Source organism: Candoia aspera, chromosome 1 (assembly GCF_035149785.1).
Source record: "Candoia aspera isolate rCanAsp1 chromosome 1, rCanAsp1.hap2, whole genome shotgun sequence".
Taxonomy (NCBI): Eukaryota; Metazoa; Chordata; class Lepidosauria; order Squamata; family Boidae; genus Candoia; species Candoia aspera.
Genome location: NC_086153.1, coordinates 182,274,351 through 182,297,594, shown reverse-complemented (window position 1 = coordinate 182,297,594; position 23,244 = coordinate 182,274,351). Strand labels below are relative to the sequence as shown.

The 23,244-nt window shown below is 40.3% G+C and overlaps 1 protein-coding gene across 1 annotated transcript in view; it reads right to left on the bottom strand.

The window, feature by feature from the left end:
- Positions 1-23,244, bottom strand: part of STAT4 (signal transducer and activator of transcription 4) — a 48,370-nt gene that overhangs the window by 7,346 nt on the left and 17,780 nt on the right. The window contains exons 8-20 of the mRNA XM_063318055.1: positions 21,967-22,118; positions 20,192-20,350; positions 19,883-19,975; positions 17,595-17,654; positions 15,694-15,711; positions 15,503-15,596; positions 13,162-13,206; positions 12,337-12,420; positions 10,392-10,490; positions 9,083-9,218; positions 8,794-8,846; positions 1,291-1,385; positions 258-394 (exon numbers count right to left, since the gene is read on the bottom strand). Of these exons, the coding sequence (XP_063174125.1) occupies positions 258-394; positions 1,291-1,385; positions 8,794-8,846; positions 9,083-9,218; positions 10,392-10,490; positions 12,337-12,420; positions 13,162-13,206; positions 15,503-15,596; positions 15,694-15,711; positions 17,595-17,654; positions 19,883-19,975; positions 20,192-20,350; positions 21,967-22,118 (1,225 nt within the window). The remainder of the gene's footprint in view (positions 1-257; positions 395-1,290; positions 1,386-8,793; positions 8,847-9,082; positions 9,219-10,391; positions 10,491-12,336; positions 12,421-13,161; positions 13,207-15,502; positions 15,597-15,693; positions 15,712-17,594; positions 17,655-19,882; positions 19,976-20,191; positions 20,351-21,966; positions 22,119-23,244) is intronic.

The following is a 23,244-nucleotide window of genomic DNA, read 5'->3' as shown; positions in this document are numbered from 1 at the left end:
TATAATGAGATTAATGTAAGAATATATTATAATAAGATTAGTAAGATAGGTTTGCAGATTTTGTAAAGAAACAAAGGACAAAGCACAACACAGAAATCTACAACTGCTGCAAAACTGAAATGAGCATCAGTAATTCAGCATAACAAATCAAAGGAGCACCCTTCTTTTGTACCTGTCCACAAAGGGAATTTAAGGAGACATAAAGAGAAGATCAGGATAAAGCGAAGTGTTATCCATTTTGGCTATACAGAACTTACCATTTTCAGACTGGGATACCCAGGTAAACGTGATCCCTCCTAAATTGCTTTCACTAAACCTCAGTAAAAACGTTCCAGGTTTCTTGTCTTTCAGCAAAGCCCGTTCCTTCCCTTTGTTCACAAAACCCATAATACACCTGCAAACAGGACGTGAAATTACAACTTTATGCGGACTGTAGAATTCACCTGGGAAAATTTCCAGGGTTGCAGGCTACAGTGGGAGGTTAAAACAACAACAACAACAACAACAACAACATCCCAGAAGAAGCAGTGAAAAACCGCTTCTCCATTGCTGCTGAAAAACCTGCATGGATATGTGCATGAAGTCACAAGATTCAATTTAACTTGAAGGAGAATCTGCTTCTTCCTGCAGATAGAATAAAAGCTTCAAAGAAGCAATATATATCCAGGAAGCTATAAACCCCGTCCCCAATATCCCTTCCCTGCCACTGCATTTCCCATCATTTAATATCTCCTGAACCTCTTTTAAAAAAATACATAAATAAAATTGGGAGATAAATAATTATGGCTCTTCCCAATCACACGCTTATGGGACCCAATCTTCAATGATTCAATTAAGCATTTTGGTCACACCATCCACAATGCATCTGTTAAAAACCTATAAAAATAAGATACATGCGTATAGCAATTGATTTAGTATGGTCAGTCTTTATCCTCTACCTTGACTGTGCAAGCAAAAAGTAGTGGAACTGAGTGCCATATATCATTTCATCTGAATTATTTCTGCAGCAAAATATCAAAGATATCAAATTTGGGATCCCAATCACAGTACCACAATTCTTACAGTTGGAACACTAAGTACAAATTGGATAAATATAAGAGAACCAGAACTTATGTTCTCTCAGCCAACTAATTTCTCCCTACGTCACCTCCCCTTGTTTGTGCATCTGCTTAATTCTTCCGCTGAAATGTAATTATGGCTTTGCTGAATATCAATTGTACTTAAAAAGGAAAAAAGCACAAGCAAAGCTTTCAGCAGGGCTAATTTACTCACTGCAAAAATGCTGCTTACCCATCAATCCAAAGAGGAAGAATGTGCTTTTTAATCAGATCCAAGATTGCTTCAAGCCACGCCCAAAATGTAAATGATTTACCAGGCAAGTGTTCCTGTTTATAAAACAAATTGGGTACACACAGAAATCTAATACATAAATTAAAGTAGTATAAATGAAGCAATATATTTAAGTAACATACCAATAAGCACTCATCATTCAAGTCATTTATAAAAACATTGAAGAGTAAAGCACCCAGGACTGGTACTCCACTCAGTGCCATTTTCCATCTAATGAGGAACCATTGATGAGTACTGGTAGTCCTCACTTACCAACCGCAGTTGGGACTGGCAATGCTGTTGCTAAGTGACACAATTATAAAGTGAAATGTCACGTGACCGCGCCTACTTACAATGTCAGTTCCACTGAGGTCATTAAGTGAATCCTTGTGGGTTGTTAAGTGTGACATCATATAACTCTGACTTGTGACTTCCTGCTGGCTTCCCCATTGACTTTGCTTGTCAGAAGCCAGCTATGAAAGTCGAACATGGCAATCACATGACTGCAGGATGCTGCGACCATCGTAAATGTGTGCTACTTGCCAAGCGCCCAAATCAATCATGTGACCACACGGATGCTGCAAAGGTCACAACTTTGAGGACCCATTGTAATTCTCCTCTTTTGTTCTTCAGAGGTCTATCATCCTGTCTTCCATTCCAGAGCACCTGTTTTTCTTCTCCTGAACATTCAGAGCCTGCTTCAGCTGCAAGCCTAAAAACAGTTTCTGAGTGCCACTGGTGCAGGATATCTTCTAGGGCTCTAACTTTTGGTTGTTACTCTCATCCACTGTGCTTTCTCCATTGTTTGACTAACTTCCTTATAGGGAGTTACTTTCATTGTCAGTTTCTGCCATAGCGCTTCCTTCTTTTTAACTGATAAGCGTTTGTTCTTTCTTTTCAGCTATAGTGTTGGTTATTTGCTGCTCTAAGGACTGCTGCAAACCTGTGTTTCCTACAAATACATACCAGGTTGTTTTCAGGTACAAAGACGAAAATGCTACAAGTACTGTGGATCACCATTGCAAAGTATAAAGCTTAGAGGGAAAGTCTGTTAGGAACTCAAAAAGGTGTCCTAGCAAAGAAATCCTTATTTGCTTTCCAGTTCACTACCTGAAATGTGGCTACCTTATATTCTTTTTATAGTACCTGTTTACTTGGCAGGAAGCAGTTACTCAGCCACCCTCACTGGATAATCAGTTTTCTTCCAATCAGCAGCTATACAGAACCCACCACTTGCAATCAGCAGCTATACAGAAAATAATCTTTTCATCTCTTACAGTACAAAAACAATCCCCCAGATCGTTGGGTAATGAAATGTCTGCAAGCAAACAACCAAGCTCAGAGTCCACCAAGGACTCCACATCCCTCAGATTCTCTGGTTACCCCCTCTCCTTCTTCTGTCGAAACCTCATGGTAAACTCCTACTAGCTTTCTCTATTTACTTGCTCAGTGAGTTCACTCCTTTTCTAATAAATGAACAGAGATCCACGCCCCATTTTGCATATGCGTAAGCATTTTTCAATTAATCATCAAGATTTTTAAAAAGTTAATTTTCTACATTTTTGATCTACAAATAATTGAAAAATAGCGGGATGAACTTCAGGGAGCTGTTGAGGACTTACTTCTTGGCCATGGTGGCAACAGCTATCTGAAGCAGTATTAGACAACTGGAGGTTTTCAAATAATGCCTTTAAAAAGTTCTACATCAGAGATTGTTCACAATGAAATTTTGCCTCCCAAATCTGCCAGTATGAATTAAGAATGGCACAGAAGAAAGACATTTTAAAGAGGGAGTGTCTGAAGGCAGGCATCACTGATAGGCTCTACAATCCTGGCAGATACCAAAGTGGTCAAGCCAGCTCTGGAACTAAGAAACTTCACCTCTACAGAAAGCTGAATTTTTCTTCATTAGCATTTTTTCAAACAGAAAACATGACTGAAGACCCCTTTGGGTTGTATAGGTCTGTTTCTTTTTGGTTCCTGTCTGATTTTGGTCATCTTTGACATATTTAACTCCTTTATCTTTTTATATTATGTGAGAGCCTACTGGAGTTAGGTGGCCAATATATTTGTGTGCTATACACCAAATTGATTCACAGATTAATATTAAATGTACTAAAACAAAACATATCTAAACCCTACCCCCAAATACACCAGTTTTTTAAAAAAATGTGGCAACCTTTCAAACATTCATTAAATTTGGGAGATGGTAGGATTTAAAACACATAACTCTAAGTTAATCACTACCAAATGTACTGTAGATGTATGCATAGATATAAACATATGAAGTGGCCCTAGCACATCCTTAATACTACTGTCGATGCATCATCCAAATATAGACCAAATGGTAGTTATTCCCCAAAACAGAAATCACTGATAAATAATCAGTAGGTTGATTAAAGGTGGCATCCAAACACTGGTTGCTTCACATAGTACAGAAAATAATGATAGTGAGATATATTATTTATTTATTTGTAGCTCTACTTTTCATGGGTTTGAGGTGGTATGGGCATATCTAACTGCGAAGTAGTTGCATAGTGCTGATTTCTCATATGCATTTTTATTTATTTATGTATGTATATATTTTCTATCCTGCCTTTATTATTTTTATAGATAACTCAAGGCAGCGAACATACCTAATACTCCTTCCTCTTCCTATTTTCCCCACAACAACAGCCCTGTGAGGTGGGTTGGGCTGAGAGAGGGACTGGCCCAAGGTCGCCCAGCTGGCTTTCATGCCTAAGGTGGGACTAGAACTCTCGGTCTCCTGGTTTCTCGTCCATTGCCTTAACCACTAGACCAAACTGGCTCTCTTTATACCCTAAGCACAGGTTAGTAATTTGTACACAGGTTAAAGGGGATGCCTGTTTGGCGCCTGAAGACCCCTCCTCACACACTTTACCGGATGGTGGTCTTGGGGGAGACCCAGAATAAGGAGCCAAGCACCATGGTGGACGGGACCTTGAAGTGAAGACCTGAGTGGGCCAGTGAGCCCCCTGGAGCAAGGAGTTGAGCACCCTGCCAGGGTCCCTCCAGTGTGATGAGTGGGATCTTCCCTCCCTGGTGTGAGAGTCAGGGAAGAGAAGTGGGTGGGGTGCCCCCTGCCGGCTAGTGAGAGAGGCCGGTGAAAGGGGCACGGTAGATGTGGGGGTGATAGTTGGGTTCCCGCAGCGCTGAGAGCAGGAACTGAAGTGCTGGGAAACTCACCACCACCTTGTGATTCTTTGGTGTGCCTGTTGTTGTATGGTTGGATGGGGGGTCCCTAACCAGGGAACCCGGAGGGCGGGATTGGTGGGAAATAGAAATAGGAGCTCTGGGGGATTTAGGGTGGGCTATTCCATTCAGGTGGTAGCAGGGCAGGGGTGTTATGGTGGGAGTCAGAGGGCAGGCCATCTTTAGGAAAGATGCCCCTGGTATTTGGTACTGGTAGCATGTTCTGGCCCTCTGCACTCAGACCCAGGCCCTGGACAGCAGACCCATGGAGGCCCTGGCTTTCAGCTGTTGCTCTTGAACTCCAGGTCACTTAACAACAAGGCCCCCCTTATATGTGATTTGATCACTGAGGAGGGGGCAGACCTGGTATGTATTACCGAGACCTGGCTGGGCCCTGAAGGGGGATAGCCCTCTCAGAAATGTGCCCAGCTGGGTTTACGGTATGGCATCAGCCGAGATCCCAGGGCAGGGGAGGAGGGGTGGCTGTTGTCATCGGGGAATGTCTGGTGGCCTTCAGGGGCGCTGCTCCACAAGTGGCTGGTTGTGAGACCCTGTTCTTGAAGTTGGGTTCCCAAGAGCAGTTGGGAGTGTTGCTACTATACCAGCCTCCCTGCCATGTAGCAGCCTCCCTGCCCGAGCTGTTGGAGGCTGTCTCAGGGTTGGAGGTTGAGTTCTCCAGGCTTATGGTTCTGGGGGACTTCAACCTACCATCCCTGGGTCATGCTCAGAGGCAGCTTGGGAGTTCATGGCCACCATGGTGGCCATGGGCCTGTCCCAGATTATTCGGGACCCACCTCGGGACAGTGGCCTCACTCTGAACTAGGTTTTCTTATCAGAGCAGTGGCAATGTGATCTGAGGGGAGAGTTAAATCTGTCCCCTTTGTCATGGTCAGACCATGCCCTGGTGGCCTTGAGATTCAATTGGTCTGCCCCTGGTGGCTGATGGACCCGATGAGGTTCCAAAGGGAGCTTGGGGCTATACATGAGGATCTGATGCATGGTCCAGTGGAGGCCCTGGCTACCGCCTGGAATAAGGAGGCAGCTGGGGCCTTGGACAGGATCGTGCCCGTGTGAACTCTCTTGTCCCATTGAACCTAACACTCCCCGTGGTTTACAGAGGAGCTAAGGGTTCTGAAGAGGATTAAGAGACATCTAGAGTGCCGCTGGAGGAAGACAAGGACAGAATCCGACCGAACACAAGCTAGAGCCGCTATTAAGGCCTACCTTGTGGCAGTAAGAGCAGCGAAATGTCAATATTTCTCCACTTTTATTGCATCCGCAGAATGCCACCCAGCGGCCTTGTTTAAGATCACCTGATCACTATTGGTGAAGGTGGGTCCAGTAACCCACTTACAGGGCCATGCAGAGGAGTCTTCCAAGCATCTGGAGGATAAAATTGCTCAGCTTCGTACTAAGTTAGATGCCAAGTGTGGGGCATGGCCTGTGGAGATACCTGAGGAACATACTTACCTGGTTATCTGGGAACAGTTTGATCCTGTTGGGCCCGAGGAAGTAGACAGGATCCTCCGGACTGTAATGCCACTACTTGCCAATTAGATCCCTGCCCCTCCTGGCTGGTGAAGGCAGCTTGGGAGGTGACATGTGGGTGGGTCCAGGCGATGGTGAATTCATCCTTGAGGGAGGGACTGCTTCCAACAACCTTTAAAGAGGTGCTGGTACACCCCCTCCTCAAGCAACCATCGCTGGATCCCATCGTACTGGACAATTTTCGTCCAGTCTCCCACATCCCCTTTTTAGGGAAGGTGGTTGACAAAGTGGTGGTGTTGCAGCTCCAAAGGATCCTGGATGAAACGGATTATCTGGACCCTTTTCAGTCAGGTTTCAGGCCTCGTTATGGGATGGAAACAGCATTGGTTGCACTTTTGGATGATCTCTGGCAGGAGCAGGATGGGGGCAATGCATCCATCCTTGCTCTTATTGACCTCTCAGTGGCTTTCGATACCATTGACCATGGTATCCTTTTGGGTCGGCTCAGGGAGTTGGGGGTGGGTGGCGTGGTTTTGCACTGGTTCACCTTCTTCTGCTGGGGCCGGTCCCAATCGGTGTTGATAGTGAGAGATCTGGCCCATGACCCCTCCTTTGCGGGGTGCCGCAGGGTTTGGTACTCTCTCCACTCCTTTTTAACATCTACATGAAACCTCTGGGTGAGATCATCCGTTGCCACGGGATGAGGTATCATCAATATGCTGATGATACCTAATTATACTTCTCCATCCCGGGTGAAGTAAGTGATGCTGTGACCACCCTCTCTTAGTGCCTGGAGACTATAGGGGTCTGGATGGGGGAACAACTGGCTTCAGCTGAACCCTGGTAAGACGGAATGGCTGTGGGTTGGGGACTCCTTAGCATCCAGGAATTTACCATCTTTGGCTCTGGATAGGGTTGCACTGCCCCAGACAGATCTGGTACGGAACCTGCAGGTTCTCCTGGACTCACAACTCCTGCTCAAAGAACAGGTAGCAGCTGTGGCCAGGGGAGCCTTTGCCCAACTTCGTGTTGTGCACCAGCTATGCCCCTTCCTGGATCAGGAGGTCCTCCGGTCAGTCACTCATGCCCTAGTCATCTCCCATATAGACTACTGCAATGCACTCTACATGGAGCTACCCTTGAAGAGCATCCGGAAGCTACAGCTGGTCCAGAATGCAGCCGTGCGATCAGTTTTAGGAACCACAAAGATGACACATGTAACAACTTTGCTGCACAAGCTGCATTGGGTGCCAGTTTGCTTCCGGGAGCAATTCAAGGTGTTGGATATCACCTTTAAAGCCCTACATAGCATGGGTCCAAGTTACCTGAAGGACCGCCTCACCCCCATTGCATCAACCTGTCCTACCCGGTCAGGCAGAGGGCATGTTACGGACCCCGTCCATGAAAGATTGTTGATTGGCAGGGTCCAGGAAGAGGGCTTTCTCTGCCGTGGCCCCCACCCTGTGGAACACATTACCCCCAGAGGTGAGGCAGGCCCCCACTCTCCTGGCCTTCTGAAAGGGAGTGAAAACTTGGCTTTGCCACCTTGCTTGGGGTGGGAGGGGGATAGCCAATCGTGGGTGGTTGGTGCTGTGATGCAGCTACGAGGAATTTATATTTTATATAAATTTTAAATATTTTATATATTTTATATTTCATATTTATATTTTTATGATGTATTTGTTTTTATGTTTTTAATCTCTTGTTATTTTAACTAAATTGTAAACCGCCCAGAATCACTTGCGAGATGGGCAGTGTAGAAATATGAGAAATAAATAAATAAATAAAAATCTGTTTCATGTACTATGCAAAATTAACATAAAAATGATTATATTCTAGCATTATTTGAAACTAGGCATTTGCAGTTCAGATGTGAAAGCTGTAGGAAGAAAAAGTCTATGTCTTAATTAACTCACTTTACCTCTGGCTGGGAATTTACTTTTACAGTTTTTAAGATTCTATTTTTACCTCAGACTTGCATGAAGGACACCTTCCTGAAGTCCACATGGTTCTTCTTTCCTTGGTTTGCCACCTACATGGGGCTTGAGAATCTGACAGAAAGCCACCTCCCCACCACTTATCTCCAAGAACAGGAACATCAAACAAGCAGAATTCCATCCACAATATTTTCCTGCCAGTAGGAACAGGATCCTAGTCTTTACCTCAGTCCTATAACATTCTTCCGAGACCCAAGTTCAGTTAATGAAACTGGGCTCCATCTTAGATAAGCAGGAAATTAGAAGGAAACAAGAAAAATGCACTATCAATGCCTATTCAGTGATTCCTCTACTAGTTTTGCTCAAGTGATCACACTGTTTTGTGAATATGTTTTCTACAGGCATTTCCAGTATTTTTTAAAAGAAAAGATATAAACAGTGTCAGACTTAACTTTTCCACTGTTCCCTCCCTAAAACATGGTTAATGCATTTAAAAGCTCTCCTTTGCTTTGTAGACTTAACAAGTGGGTTTTTTTACAAATAGTATGGCCATCCTTTCACCAGTGAAACAAGGCAGTCCCACTAGCCATTTTATTTGCAATAGGGAGACTGCATTTTTAACAGGAAGGTTACTTACAGAAGTCTCACATGACGGCTACATTTACTTGAGACAAAGAATAGAAAGAACCTTACAGAAATGTCTGGTGATACGGCAGGATCAAGGTGATGTATGAACATAAACAAGTAGGAAAGTAACCTTTTGAAAGTGAAGTATATTCATGACATTAATATATACATTTAAATAATAAATAAATAAATAATATACCTTACAGAACTTTGACCATGAAAGCTGATGATCACTGGAAGTAATCTGTTGCCCTAAAATATAATGGAAACAAAAAGTGAGGGTGACAGCTTTCCAAAAAAATTACTTGTTTTCAAATAAAGCCATGATTGTTTAAAAAGACAATCCTGTTTTCTTAACTGGACCTTCAAACCAAAGACTCTTTTCTACTACTGTAGTTGAAACTCTCATATCCATGTCAAACAGTGGATGGGAAATTGTATACAAGCTTCATTAGTCTGACAAAGCAAAGCATGTTCTCAGTTCTTACCTGTTAGCTTTTCTGCCAGCATACCAAGTTGATCTGAATTCAGTCCACGGCCAACATATGATGAAAACTGCCAGCTCAGGACTTCTAAGAGCTGACTCAAAGTGACGGGGATTGGATTATTAAAGAAAGCCAAGTTCTGCAAATAAAAATTAATACAGAATTTGGTTAGCCCCACTTCCGGTTTTTATGTATTACTGTAAGCTGCTGGGAGACTCTGAAGGCCCAAAGACAGAGGTAGAAATGCAAGGAATAATAATTATCTTTAAATATTGTGAAAATTCAAAGCTTTTTAATAAAGTTAAAAGCCTTAAGGACTTCATTTTTTGGAGACTCTGGAAGAAAAATGTCAAGAACATATACAGTAACCTCAAGAAAACAGGGATCTTAGTAGGTTTCAAATAATACGGAGATGTTTTGCACTTCAGAAATGAGAAAATCATTGAGTCTTTTCAGAGGCAAAAAGTCAGTTATAATCAGCTGGGTTTGACCAGCAAGGATTCAGTTTTCCTGTAAAATGCTAAATATCCTTGTTTCTATGCAAGTGGGCTTTTAAGTCCATAGTTCTTTTTGTACTGGGTGTACTGATTTCTATTTTGCTTTACTAACTTCAGATATGAAGTATGCAATACTGAACCAATTGCTTTACCAGCTATTCTTTACAGCCCTAAAATATGGGAACGTGTGCTTTTTCTAAACGTCTTTATATTCATATTTTCATTTTATAAGTTAGAAAAACCAAGAGACAATTAGAGCATTTGCACTTCTCTAAAGGGTGTGTTTCAGTCAAAAAGTAGCCTACAAAAATACCCACATTAGAGAAAAGGGCATGCGGTAATAATGAGTATAAATGAACACGTACATAAAGAGATAAGCAAACTATGTATTAAAATGCACCTATTTTGAAAATGTGGGGCATAAACATGCATGCAGATTTTGTAAATGGAATAGTTAGAGACTCAGGCCCAGGGAAGGTTCCTCAGGAAGCAAATTAGCAGAGGGCATATATATATCTTTTCTCCTGCAGCCCCTCTGCCCTAAAAGAAAAGTTGTTTAAATTGCTTGGATGAAACTGGTGTTTGAAGCTGCAGAGGGAAGATGGAGAAGACTCGAGACAATTGCTTCCCTCCCCTCTCCTTCTTTTCTTCTGACAGAGCATCCTTCGGAGCAGAATTCTGCTCTTGGACTCTCTGAATCATTCCCGGGCTGATTATCATCATCATCGAGATATATCACAGGAAAGAAGCCTGAGAAGTCCTACGTGCTTTTATACCCAACTTGTGAAAAAGATAATTGGCTATGCAAAACGTACCTGGAGCTCACTTGTTGACAAGTTGTACCAAATAACAGAAGCCCAAGCATTAGGCAATTGGCTGACATTAGAAATCATCACCACTGGTAAAGAGCTGGTCTGATGAGAAAGATAGATGAAGAAAGTCAGCGCAGACACAGTGTACAGCAAGGGGTAAGTGAATGGGGAGTAGGTCGCAGTTTTACAACAAAGGCATTACAGGAAGTATTGTAATGTTAGAAAGGAGTGCAATCAAAAAGTCATGCTGAGAACATGCTCTCCCAGATTTAATATTCTTGGAACTCAGCTTTCTCTACTGGGCTATACCTAAGGGATTAGGCAGAGTGTAGGCTAATCTACCTCATAAGCAAATTCTACATTCTAAATAAATTAGGTAAATGTTAATGTATGCAAATGAGATTGCTTTTGTGCTGAGCACTCACAACTAATATAATTTTCAGTTACCTATTTAAGTTTGATTTTTTTTAAAAATGGCAGATGAGAAAGAAGCAGCAAAGGGACAGTTTATTCAGCAGGCAAACTTAGTTGAAGGAGCAAGTCTTTGCACAGAGCGCATAGTTCTTACTGAACTCTTCAACCCATCAGCAGCTGGTTTTCAAACAGACATTCCTAGCAGAAAATCTAGATCAGTTCATATCAGAAGTTATACATGTAAAAAACAAGAAATGAGAACCATCTAAGATCTCTTCAAGCTATTCTATAATCCTTCCTATACTGGCTCCAAAAAAGAAATATTTTCATAATATGTATTCTCAGGCATCTAAAACAGATACTTACCTGTTCATGCATCACACTGTTGCCAAATGTAACATTATTCATTATTTTGCAATGAAATTGTAGCAGACAAAGTCGAGGATTTTATGGTAATGCAGTATTAATCATTATAGTAATACTATTTAACAACTTATCTACATTATAAAGAATTTCATTTTTTTATGTGTATCAGAAGCACCTACCAAGGCACTTCTGTATTGAAAGGATTTGCCGTTGACGTCACTGTTGCCTGGGGGACACCCAGGGGGGCTCCTTTCATGTCCCTGTTATTTTCCCACCAAAGTGGTACCTATTTATCTACTTGCATTTGCATGCTTTCAAACAGCTAGGTTAGCAGGAGTTGGGACAAGTTGATGGGAGCTCACTCCATCACATGGCTTGCACTCTCAGGTTTTGAACTGCAGAGCTGCCAACCTTAATGGTCCTCTGACTCAGCGTCTTAACCACTGAGCCACCGCGGCCCCTAAGAACTTCATAGAATTAGATCAATGACACATCTGAGCTAATATTTTGTGACAATGGTAATAGGCAATGTTTTCTAAGAATTTTAGAAATAATGGTTCATATGTTTCATCTCTAATCAGAAAAAAAGAGAGTGTGTATGTAATTTTTACCTGCCCAAAGTATAACTAATTATGAATCCATTTTTGCTTAGCTGACTTCGGTCAGATCCTGATACAGGCAGAGTTGCCCACTGAAATCAATAGGATAAAATTGGTCACACTTACATCATTCTATTGACCAACAGTCAAGAATCAGGGTTCAGCTATGCCCAGAACAAATAATTATATAGAATTCAATATCTCTTTTAAAAAGCATAGTGATTAGACACCCCCTAGTAAATTGTTATTCAAAGCCAAACCTCTCAAACACTCAGTTCTTTATGTCACCCCTTTTTCTCAGAACTTCATTGAATTAGATCATAAAGTACAGATTTTTTACAAAAGTAGCGATTATTTGCAGTTAGGTTAGGCTCTTTTTCTACCTTTTAAAAGTGAAAGCCCAGATTACATTATTGGTTACTTGAGAGCCACAGGATGTCTTCAAAGCAGTCCAATTTGATGAGCTGAATATAGTCCACACCCATTACTACAATCTGCTAGCGAGTAGTGTGCATTATTTGTAAATCAAGTGTTTTTCCATTCATTCAGCCTGGTCAAAAAATGCTTACCTCCAAGTCTATGGTCAGCCCATATAAGCAGATCTGTGTTTCAAAAGTGATAGAATGCAGTTCTTCAGTTACCACCTGAGGAATCTGAAAAGAGGAAAAAAAAGTTTTGAAATGACATTGATTGGGAGTGTTAAGAATTAAGAGTACAGCTGCCTTGTGATATTTACAGTATTACAGTATCTTTGCTAAAACATAATGGGTCAGGGCAGCTCACAGCCTGCAAAATTACAAAAATCTTGTTCATATCCTCAGATCACATAAGTGGAAATCATGTTGAGCACAATAGTACATTGCACATTGTTATGTATTAATTTCAAATTCAGATTTGCATATTACAGATATTACTTTGTATTTTCATTTGGTAAATCTCAGATGACAAAAAAGACCAGAAGAGGGAGCCCCAAAGCCAATTTTCTATTAAACTTAAATGGGAAAAAATGAATTGAACATAAAAGTTTAGCGATAACTTTCTTATATAATTTGCCTGCTATTTAAAAATATGTCAGCCTGATTCTTAGGCTCCATTTATACATCTTTTCTCTCAAAAAACAGACTTTTTTCTGAGTTTAGGTGTTCAGGATGTTCACCATTAAGACAGATTTATCTGTCTTTGAACAAATAATACATTATAACAAATTATAAACCTTTGTGCCATTATATGTGCCTGGAATCAATTTATCCATTTTAGGTAGTTCCCTCTTAGTTAATAGGCCTTAGGATGGATTAACATTTATGTTTCAAATACTGTAGTATTATTTTCTTCCATCTAACAGAAGTCAGTGGAATTGTGCTGCAAACACAGCCCAGACCATTATTTCTTCCTACCTCGTTTCCCTTGTTTGTACCACTTGCTTTCATTTCTTTTGGTTGCTAAAAGAATTAAAAAGTAAGACCAACATTAATATGCAAAACGTTTATTTACAGAAATGGTTAATGATGAGATTCAATATTCACCAGTAAATATTAAAGTAACATGATATGGGCTATTGATGGATAACTTTTCTGAAATTGATGTATTTCATTGCTTTCAAGTGGCTCAACCCAGCTACTTCTACTTCTACTCCAACAATTCCCATACTATGTTTTGCCATGTTTCTCAATTTATTTGTCTGCTTGTTTTTATTCAATTATTTTACAATGTTTATATACACTCCCCTCTCTTCCCCTCCCATATATAGGTATTTGTCCTTAATTTCCAGTAAAATACTACTACTAACAAGCTAATAACACAGGGAGATCTCATGCTGGAATATTCTACATCCAGTTCTATGTTCAGAGTTATGCTTCATTTAAGTGCAGAAAGAATAACTCTCCATAGATACTATCTTGCATGACTCAGTACTTGGAACAACTCAATAAAAATCCATAGCACCTGAACTTTGTTGGGCTGACCCAGGGAAAGTTCATGGAAAGAGGTCCTTCTTTCAAAGGGAGCCCTTTCTGCATCTCCCAACCAAGTATCTGGGGCCTGCAAAGTGCAACCCATTCCTAGCTGAAACAGAAGTTTAAAGCAACGTGCTTCATATAGTGTGAGAATATACAAAATAAATGGAAAAATGGGGAGGGAGAGGGAGTGGTTTTTTCCCATTTTATTGTTGTTGTTTCCAAAAACTGGAGAAAAAAGAGTGTGATGAGATGGCCAATTGTTGTTCTGCTAGAACGTAAGTAAAAAATTAACTGACCACTTCCTTATGAAGGCAGCGGCTAGAAAGCTAAGGGTAGGGTGGGACAGAGACAGAAGTACTTGACACTTGGGCAGAGTAAAAGAGAGAGAGAGAAAAAAAAAGGAGATAGTACATATAGCTAAAATAAAAGTGAAGAGAAAGTCTTGAAACTCCTTGTGACAAGCCAAATAGTAATTCCATAATTAAGTACACAGGAGGAGTTTTGTTGACATGTTGTTTATTCGTTTAGTCGCTTCCGACTCTTCGTGACTTCATGGACCAGCCCACGCCAGAGCTTCCTGTCGGTCATCAACACCCCCAGCTCCCCCAGGGACGAGTCCGTCACCTCTAGAATATCATCCATCCATCTTGCCCTTGGTCAGCCCCTCTTCCTTTTGCCCTCCACTCTCCCTAGCATCAGCATCTTCTCCAGGGCGTCCTGTCTTCTCATTATGTGGCCAAAGTATTTCAGTTTTGCCTTTAATATAATTCCCTCAAGTGAGCAGTCTGGCTTTATTTCCTGGAGGATGGACTGGTTTGATCTTCTTGCAGTATGAAGTATGTCATCTTTGTTGACATACTTCTCTAAAAAACCCAAACTCATCATGTCCTGGATTGTCTCATCACATAATATTATTGAATAAAATGTTAATTGTTCATAACAACTGGTCTTCTGAGTAAATGTGAGATAGAAGTGTATATAGAGTAGATTTATTATATTCTAACAATATAATAAACAAGTTGGTGGATTTCCTCCTGCCCTCCCTCAAGTCTTAAGGCTCTGAAACAGAGGTAGACATTGGCCGTAACACCCACTTATGCATTTATATCTATAAAGGGTATTAAAATATAGGTTAAGTATATTTTACATATATTTCCATTTTTCTCTATTTTTTCCCAAAAAGGAAAAAAGAACTGTTTTTCCTCACTGCTTCAAAATCTCTAGAGAAGTTACAATTCCACACATGCCAAACACAAAGATAACAAAGAATGCGTATGTTGGATGGAAATGCCTTTTTAGAGAAATATTCATTCCTTCCTGGTTAGCAAGGGCCAACCTACACTTGACAATTAAATTCATATATCTTTTATATTTACTTTTAAAAATAACAATAAAACCACATGAATGGCAGGAGGTGATAACTGAAGGAATCGGAACATGTTTTTCTCTTTCTGAGAGAGATTTGTTTTTGAGGGAATTCCTCCAGTGGTGTTGACTCTAAGAAAAGAGTGCTCTGATCTTATTAATTACCCACACCCATCCCCCAGCTAATGCTAGAGACCTATGAAAGTTAGATGCAAACATGCATTTAGTCGTCAGGTGTAGCTTGAACCTAATTAGCAGTGGCAGGGAGTCAGTCACCATACAGCTTCTAATTAAGTTACGCCAAGTTCAAAGGAAACTCTGTACACAATTAACAGGAATGCCATATCCACAAATGCTGAGAAGCAAGCAAGGGTTTCCAATTCCTGTGCCAAAAGAAAAAAAAGTATTGATTTACCAAATGTCGAAATTCCACTGAAAGGCTCCCATTTGCAGACTCATCCATGTTCATTGCTTTTATATGAGTCCCACACAGAACAAATCTTCGGTTGCTAGAAAACATATCCCGATAAGGTTCAGAGCCGCAGGCAAAATAGTATGAAGCAATGTGTGTTTATTTTTAAAGCTCCATCCTTTAAATTTTCTTACCTTGCAGTAGAGGCATTCCTGGGTTTAAAAAAATAGACAAAACAAGTTAATCTTGTGCAAGTTTTCAAATATACATAAAGTCTTTCTTAATAATCTGAATGATTTCCTAAACTTGTTATATGCCAGCTACTGAAATCTCTTGGTGGTTTCCAATAATAACATATAATATAAGTTAAAACAAATACATTAAAAAGAAATCTTCACCAATTGAAAAAATGTGCTTTAAAGTACATTTTTAAAGTACAAATAAAATAAAATAAAATAATAATAAAATAAAATCCTGTTGAAGAAACTGTGCTTTTAAAGCCTTTTAAAAAGCCAACAGAGATATCAGTCATCTCAATGAACAGGGAGTGTATGGTTGGGGTGGCTTCAGAAAAGACACAGTCCTGAGCTATTAAGAGATGAGCCTATGGCAAGCGTAAGACAAGCCTCTTCAGGCAGTTGTTGGAGATGGGACAGACTCAAATAGAAGAAGATATTCTCTCAAGGAACTAAGTTCTAAGCCATATAGTGTTTTAAAGATAATACCAGAACTCTGTATTTCTAAGAGGAAAATTCCTGGGGCATGAACTTGACACTGATAAAAGGTACTCTGGGTCAGTGCCTCAATTTGGGGAATCAGAGAAGCCTCAGTCTAGAAGCCCTCCCCAATCAGTAGTTTTGTTCCTCCTGGGAGAATGTAACTCTATGCAGAACAGAACCTTGGAACTGTGCCCCCTCATAACGAGTATCTCCTGCCCAAGTTCAAGGTATTTGTGGGTCATCAGCATTCTGATAGCACCCAATTCCAAATCATACAATGATCTTTCCCAATGTTTTCCTTCAGATATTGAAAAGCATTGAAGGCAGAATAAGACTGTAAAGCCATATTTACAGTACAGCTCTAAATACTTCGCATAGTAATGCCCATGCCATTACCACTGTTTAACTCTTAGCTAGTTGCCTCAGATTCAAGATCAAAATTAAGCTGTGGAAGTTTATTCAAATATTGCATCTTTAAGTTTTCTAAAACCACCACAGTTTCATAACTTCATACTATAGTTATTACAATAATCGTAACTCTGACTAAAACCTGTCATCAACTTCTTGTATGAAATCTAAGAACCTATCTGGGGTGTACTTCAAGGGCATTATTTTGCTTTTCAACTTTATGCTCTAGAATGCTGACATCCCTGAGTTTCAGGTTCACACAATAAACAACACAAAGAGAACCTCAGTCAAAACTGTCTGGTTTTGTTGTGGAACAACAACTTTGACTCAAAGCAGTGGAAAGACTTTCATGAGTAATCCTGCTGTAGAGCTGATGATTCAGTTGCTACCTATATTCATGTGTTCAGTTGTTCTTTTATTAATCATGTTCTTTATTCTTTATCATGTTTTGATTTTATGCTGATTTTATTCCTACCATGGATGTTTTAAACTTCTTTTTCTATATTGGGTTAACCACTGAGAATTGTTTGATTGTAATGATAAAACAAAAAATAAAAAAATAAATAATGCCATCCGACTGCATTTCTATCACTCCCTTATCATGCATGTAGATGCATGATAAGTCACATTAGCAATTCATCTTTCCATCCACTCTTCGGCAAGAAAAGACCACCAGTGGGCTCTGAAGAAAATATTTCAGGCACAGAGCAACATTAGAGGTTTGAAGCAATTTGGAGAGCGAGATATAGAAATATTGGATTTGCATTCAGTGCTAAACCATGGTTTGCTTTAATTATGGTTTGTTAAATATAAATTGAAATGAGAGAAAAATGTCATTCTGATCATTTAAAAATCTGAAGCAATTCTAGCTCAAATGGATTTAATAAGTGTCAAACATCTTCAAAATATCTTGGGAAATTTTACTAAATATTGTAATGGCCTGAAATAATTTTTTTAATGTTACGTACTTGTCAATAGTAGCTTTCACTTTCATCTGGTAGTTCAGCTCAGGCACTTTAATAAGCAGCCTAGAAAGTTAGAAGTGTAGAATTTAATATGAGAAAATACCTTTCTCCACAAACAATGCCTCAGCAATATGGCAATCTTCTAACATTGAAAGCAAATTGGGCAGTCTATGTATATAATGCCAACCAAATTCACGATGTTACTGGCGGACCTGCTACCAAGTATATGCAACCTAGCTGGTTGCAGCAGAGTTGAGAAATAAGGAAAGAGGTTAAAGTTGGTGCAAAGTACCAGGAGGTTGTCACAAAAAGTAAAGAAGTTAATTTGGATGCTAGGGTTCTAGTTGTGGAGATCTGTAAGTGGAAGAAGTCAAAGCAGAGGAAACAGAATCCTCAGAGGTGCTAAGAGAATCAGGGAGAGATAAACAACTGGTGGCTGCTGGCTCACAGCCTGAAGTCAGTAAGGAAGTAATTACTGGGGATCTCTAGGTGGCAGGGGAGTCTCTCCCAAGGACTAGAGAGGCAAAAAATAAAACTCAGAAGAGTTACAGAAATGCACAAAAAGCTATGGAGTAGTGGATGAAAGACCCAGACAGAAACACACAAGTGCAGTGGGGAGAGAGGAAAGGAGAAGAAATAGAGGCTGGGGAGCAATGGGTAGGGGGGAAAAGACCCAGCTTACTTAGCCCAAAAAGAGACAGCCTAAGAAAATAAAAGGAGTAAGGGAAAAGTTTTACGTTAATGGAGACTGAAAGAGTCCTTGTAAGTAAGCAAGAGGTAGAAGAGAGCCAGTTTGGTCTAGTGGTTAAGGCAACGGGCTAGAAACCAGGAGACTAAGAGTTCTAGTCCTGTCTTTGGCATGAAAGCCGGCAGGGTGACCTTGGGCCAGTCCCTCTCTCAGCCCTAGGAAGAAGAAGGCAAGGGCGACATTTCTGAAAATCCTTGCCAAGAAAACTGCAGGAACTAGTCCCAGCACTCACCAGGAGTCAACACTAACTCAAAGCTACCAAGAGAGAGAGAGAGAGAATGTTTTTTTTCCTGCAACATTTTGCCCAGCTGGGACGTCACTCCCTGCAGCTCATAAGGGGGAAAGGGGCTATTTGGAGGTTGCAAAGGATACAGGAGCATCTGTTGGCATTTGGTCAACATGGACAGAGAGAAGCTGGAAGTTTCATTCCTGAATAAATTGTTCAGTGGGCTTGTTTGGGGGAGGCTTGTGGCTTGAAGAGCTGAGTGGAGAAGTGCACTGGATCCAGATGGGTTGGAGATCCAACTGAGGAAGAGGGATTAAGCAGCCATGAAAAAGAGAATCAGGAAAACATCTACAGGAGGCTTTTGCAGAGAGAGCTGCTATAGGCAGTTTTGCAAGTGAGGGGAGAGAGCTGGATCACTTTACATACTGTGCTTTCCAAGTGCGCTGGACCTTTAAAAAGACCATTCACTCTATTGTGGAGGAACTGCTAGCTTGGAGCAAGCCTCTCCACAGGACACGAGGACACTGATCCCACTGAGTTCAATAGCTTACTACTGCTTAATGTTATTCTTGTCTCTGTGGGATATTGTCTCTGTATCTGTAGGGTGCTTGTTTTTTAATACAAGTAGTCAAGTTAATCTACTAAAGATTAATTTTTTCCCTCACAGGATGCCCTGAAAGGGAGGGAAAAATCCTCTGTAGAGTCCCCCTACTGGATGGAGACTTGGTAGCAGGCTTCTTTAGAGTAAACTGTATAGGAACTAGAAGGGATCCTGACAGCTCCCCTGAACCCAGAACAGTTACTGTATTAAAACAGGACTTACACATGGAGGCACTGTTAAGATAACTAATTATTATAGCCAGAGGGGCCACCCTGAAAATTTTAACTGATTCTCTCTCCCTCACCCCCCATCCCACCCTGGTTGTGGACAGAAATGGGATTCTAACATGAATGTTGCTAATCTTAAAAATGGGTGCTGACGAAAATGCAAATGCATGCCAACAAGTAGAAAAGTACAGAAATGGAATACAGCAGGGAAAAATGATATTAGTTAAAGCAAGAGGGGAACTGATTCTGATTGCCTGAAAGACTCAAGTTGTAACTTTAAGTTCCTGAGACTTTGCATAGAAGACATCATTTAGAGGCTTAAGAGTTATCTATAAACATTTTCCTTCTGAGAGCAAACTGTAGAACAAAAGCCAACGGAAGGCTTGTGTACCTGTTTAAGAATTTGGTCAAGTGCACATGACAAGTTTTAAGAGATGTACTAGGACACTAATGTGATCAAAAACATGGCAAGCAACACCCTTTACTCACCGAAGTTTAACAGTAAACTGTATCATCGTTTTAAGAACCAAAGGCCTCTGAGGATGAGTTGGCATGGAAGGCTGTCTCTCAACTATAAATGAACTAATGAGAAAGGGAGTAAGTATCTGCACTTCACAAAAAATCCTGGTGAAATATTGTAAAACTAACAGCTCCATTTCTTCAAGATGCCATGGCTCTTTCCAACCCAGTTTTCAGAAATTTCTTGCACAATTAAATATCTCCATGGCTGAGATGAAAGAATGTTAAATAATAGTTTTCAATACAGTTTCAGTTGAAGATGAAAACTAACTTATGTACCTTTGGAAAAGACTGTACAGTAAAAAGTTTATCCTTTCCAACAAGTGAGGTCTTTGTAATGGAATGGGGTCTCCTTCATATGTGAGTTTAATCAAAAGTTCATTCAGCTTCTCCAATTGCCTTCTTATTTGAAAAAGACTCTCAGCCAACAATGTGAAGCTAAACAAACACAAAAAAGGTTCAAGTCATTAAACTCTGACTTGGGGCTAACTCAGAACATTTCGTCACTTAATGGCACCCACCTCTCCTAATGAAAAGCTACTTCATTTCAAGGTCAACTTTGTTATTTTGACACCTGCCACAGAGAATACCACAAGTACCTATTTCCTTCCTGGTATGAAAAAATGAGTTAAAAAGCAAACAAATTTGCAGCTCTTTCATGACATGGAAATCAGCTACTGAGTTAGAAATCTTCTTGTGCCTAATGATAAAACTAGACTTGCTTTCCCAGGTATGCTTAGAAAAATATTCATTGCAACTTAGGTCCAGTAATTCTGCGCCTCAAATGAAAATAGCCTTAATTCTATGTTTTATCACAGGCACAATTCTGAAAGAAAGTCAGATCTGCTGAAGTCCTAACTCAAGTTCTTCTACAGCAGTCTTTCCCCATCAGAGACTTCAAGAAGAGACTTGTTTTTATTCTGAAGACCTAATGAGATTATGAAGATCAACCGATAGCATTATAGGAAGCTTTAATTTATATGTGCATATGTGCTTTAACTGTGTAATATTAATATTTTGAAACACTTAGTATTGAAGTGAATAAATGAAAATGTAAAAAGTAGGCATTCTTGCCTAAGCAGAGTTAAAAATCCAGAAATGTCTATGTCTGCCGGTCAGATGTATTTCCCAAGGCAGTCCCAACACTGTATAATCCAGATGGAAGAGATCATCACAGAAGTGTTGTCTATCCAGCTAGCACTGAAACCACAGTGTGGAACTACAAATATAGCCTGGAAATAGAAATCTGCATTGTGATTGGTGAGAGGTTCGCATTCCAATTTCAGAGATAGCAAGGAACAAACAGCATGCTTGTTCCTTAAAATGGCATGCTCTGGTCCCATGATTAAAACATGTCATCTGATGGGACCCAGGAAATACGCTTTCTCTGTTGTTCCTCCTGCCCTCTGGAGTCTCTGGATTTTTCTCCCAGTCCTTGAGCTTACCTGGATGGTGGGGTCTTTAAACCTGAACTTGCCTATGAAGTATTATTATTGTTGTTGTTGTTGTTGTTGTTGTTGTTATTCTGCATCACCGTAATTTTTTTGTAACTGCTGTTTTTAAATTGTACGCCACCCAAAGTTGAATTGGGCAGTCATTGAATTAATTCAGTGGATTTCTTTTGGATATATGGAAGAAAACTACTTTTGTCATGTTTGGAGAACTTTCCATAACATGAGGTACAAATTCAGGTCCCTTCCCCTCCCCATTAGAAAGTATGCTGCTTGCTGAGGCTGGGCTACCAAATATTTCACAATTGGCTAACAACCTCACAGTGGTTCCCCAGTTTGGTGTGAAAACATGTATATGATTCAGCTGCTGCCTCCTTTACTTTCACTGAAACAATCCTATTGAAAAGAGGTACTTGGCAATAATTAATGCCTCTTAAAATGATCTGTTTCTGACTCTTCTGATTCTTAGAAATTGCTTAACAATAATTTCTGTTAATATCTCAGAAGAAGTTTTTATTGTGTAAACTGGATGGGAAAGGCAGCAGCCACACAGCATCACACTTCCTGTTGCTCTTTACACAGAAACCAGTGTTAACACTTTACCAGTTTTGCAGCTGATCAAGCCCACTGTGTAGGGGGCCTCCAATGCAAGCAATTTGTTGCCGTCTCTTCCAATCCAATAATTCTTCTATTAATATGTTATTCACCAAGGCATCAGCCTCCCTTACTACTTGTGCCATTTTACTGAGAACTTCCTATAAGGAACAGGATAGGTACCACTAGTTAGAAATAGTAAGAGAGAATTCAGAAGTGAGTCTCAGGGAAACAGTGATGTGGTTTGTATAACACCCTGAGCTATGAGGTAGTTTGGCTTAATCTATACACATGGTTTGCTTTTGGCTAATTCATCACCATCCAGCATGCAATCCAAAGCACACCAATGGCTAGTTTAAGCAGCCATTAGTCTTCTAAGAAAGCAAGCTGGGCGAAAGAGCAGCCACAGACTGAAGCTGCTTCTGCAGTATTGTTTCTGCTACTACTGCTTTGTAAACTAGACACATACAGGGAGAGACAAGTCAATCAGCCTTCTACAGATCTGTATGTGATGCCTTTAGCCCAGGTTGGAACATAGAGGGCCTTTTTCTTATTACATAAACAACAAATAAACAAGTCAGGAAGTGCTGCTCAATCAGACCATTCACCACAAACATTGCTGAGATACTAACTGAACCCAGAGATTCACATGGTTCCCACCTTCCTGGCCTCTAAAGCACGGCTCTTTACTCAGGCCTTGGGTTAGGGTGATGGGGGAGGGGTCTTGTCTGTTTTGCTCTCTATGGGTGGGGGAGAGAGTTGGCTGTTGCTCTCTCCAGATAACCCTATCATCTGAAGTTTTGAGTTTTTAACTTGCCAAACTGGTTTGCTGTATTGCATACAACTCATTTCCTGAGTACCTTGATACTCATCACCTAATCTTTTGAAACAACTGACTTCCAACTTTAACTGACATGCTCATTCACCAACTGTGTCCTTCTGTTCAGCAAATAGGAGGAAGGAGTATTAGGTATGTTCGCTGCTTTGAGTTATTTATAAAAATAATAAAGGTGGGATAGAAGATAAATAGATAAATAAATGTTGAAAGTAAGAAAGATCAGGGGACATTTTGTTCATAATGTCTAAAATTGACTGCTACCTGTATTAAATGCTTGAAATGCACATGCACACACATTTTAAAATATACATACATATATATTTTTAAAAATCTTTAGCCTGAACAAAATCTCGGCCTAAGCTTTCAGAGCAAATATATGTTGAAGATTTCAAAACAATGATTTTGGCATTGCTGAACAAAACATTTAGAAGAACTAAATATTTGGGAAA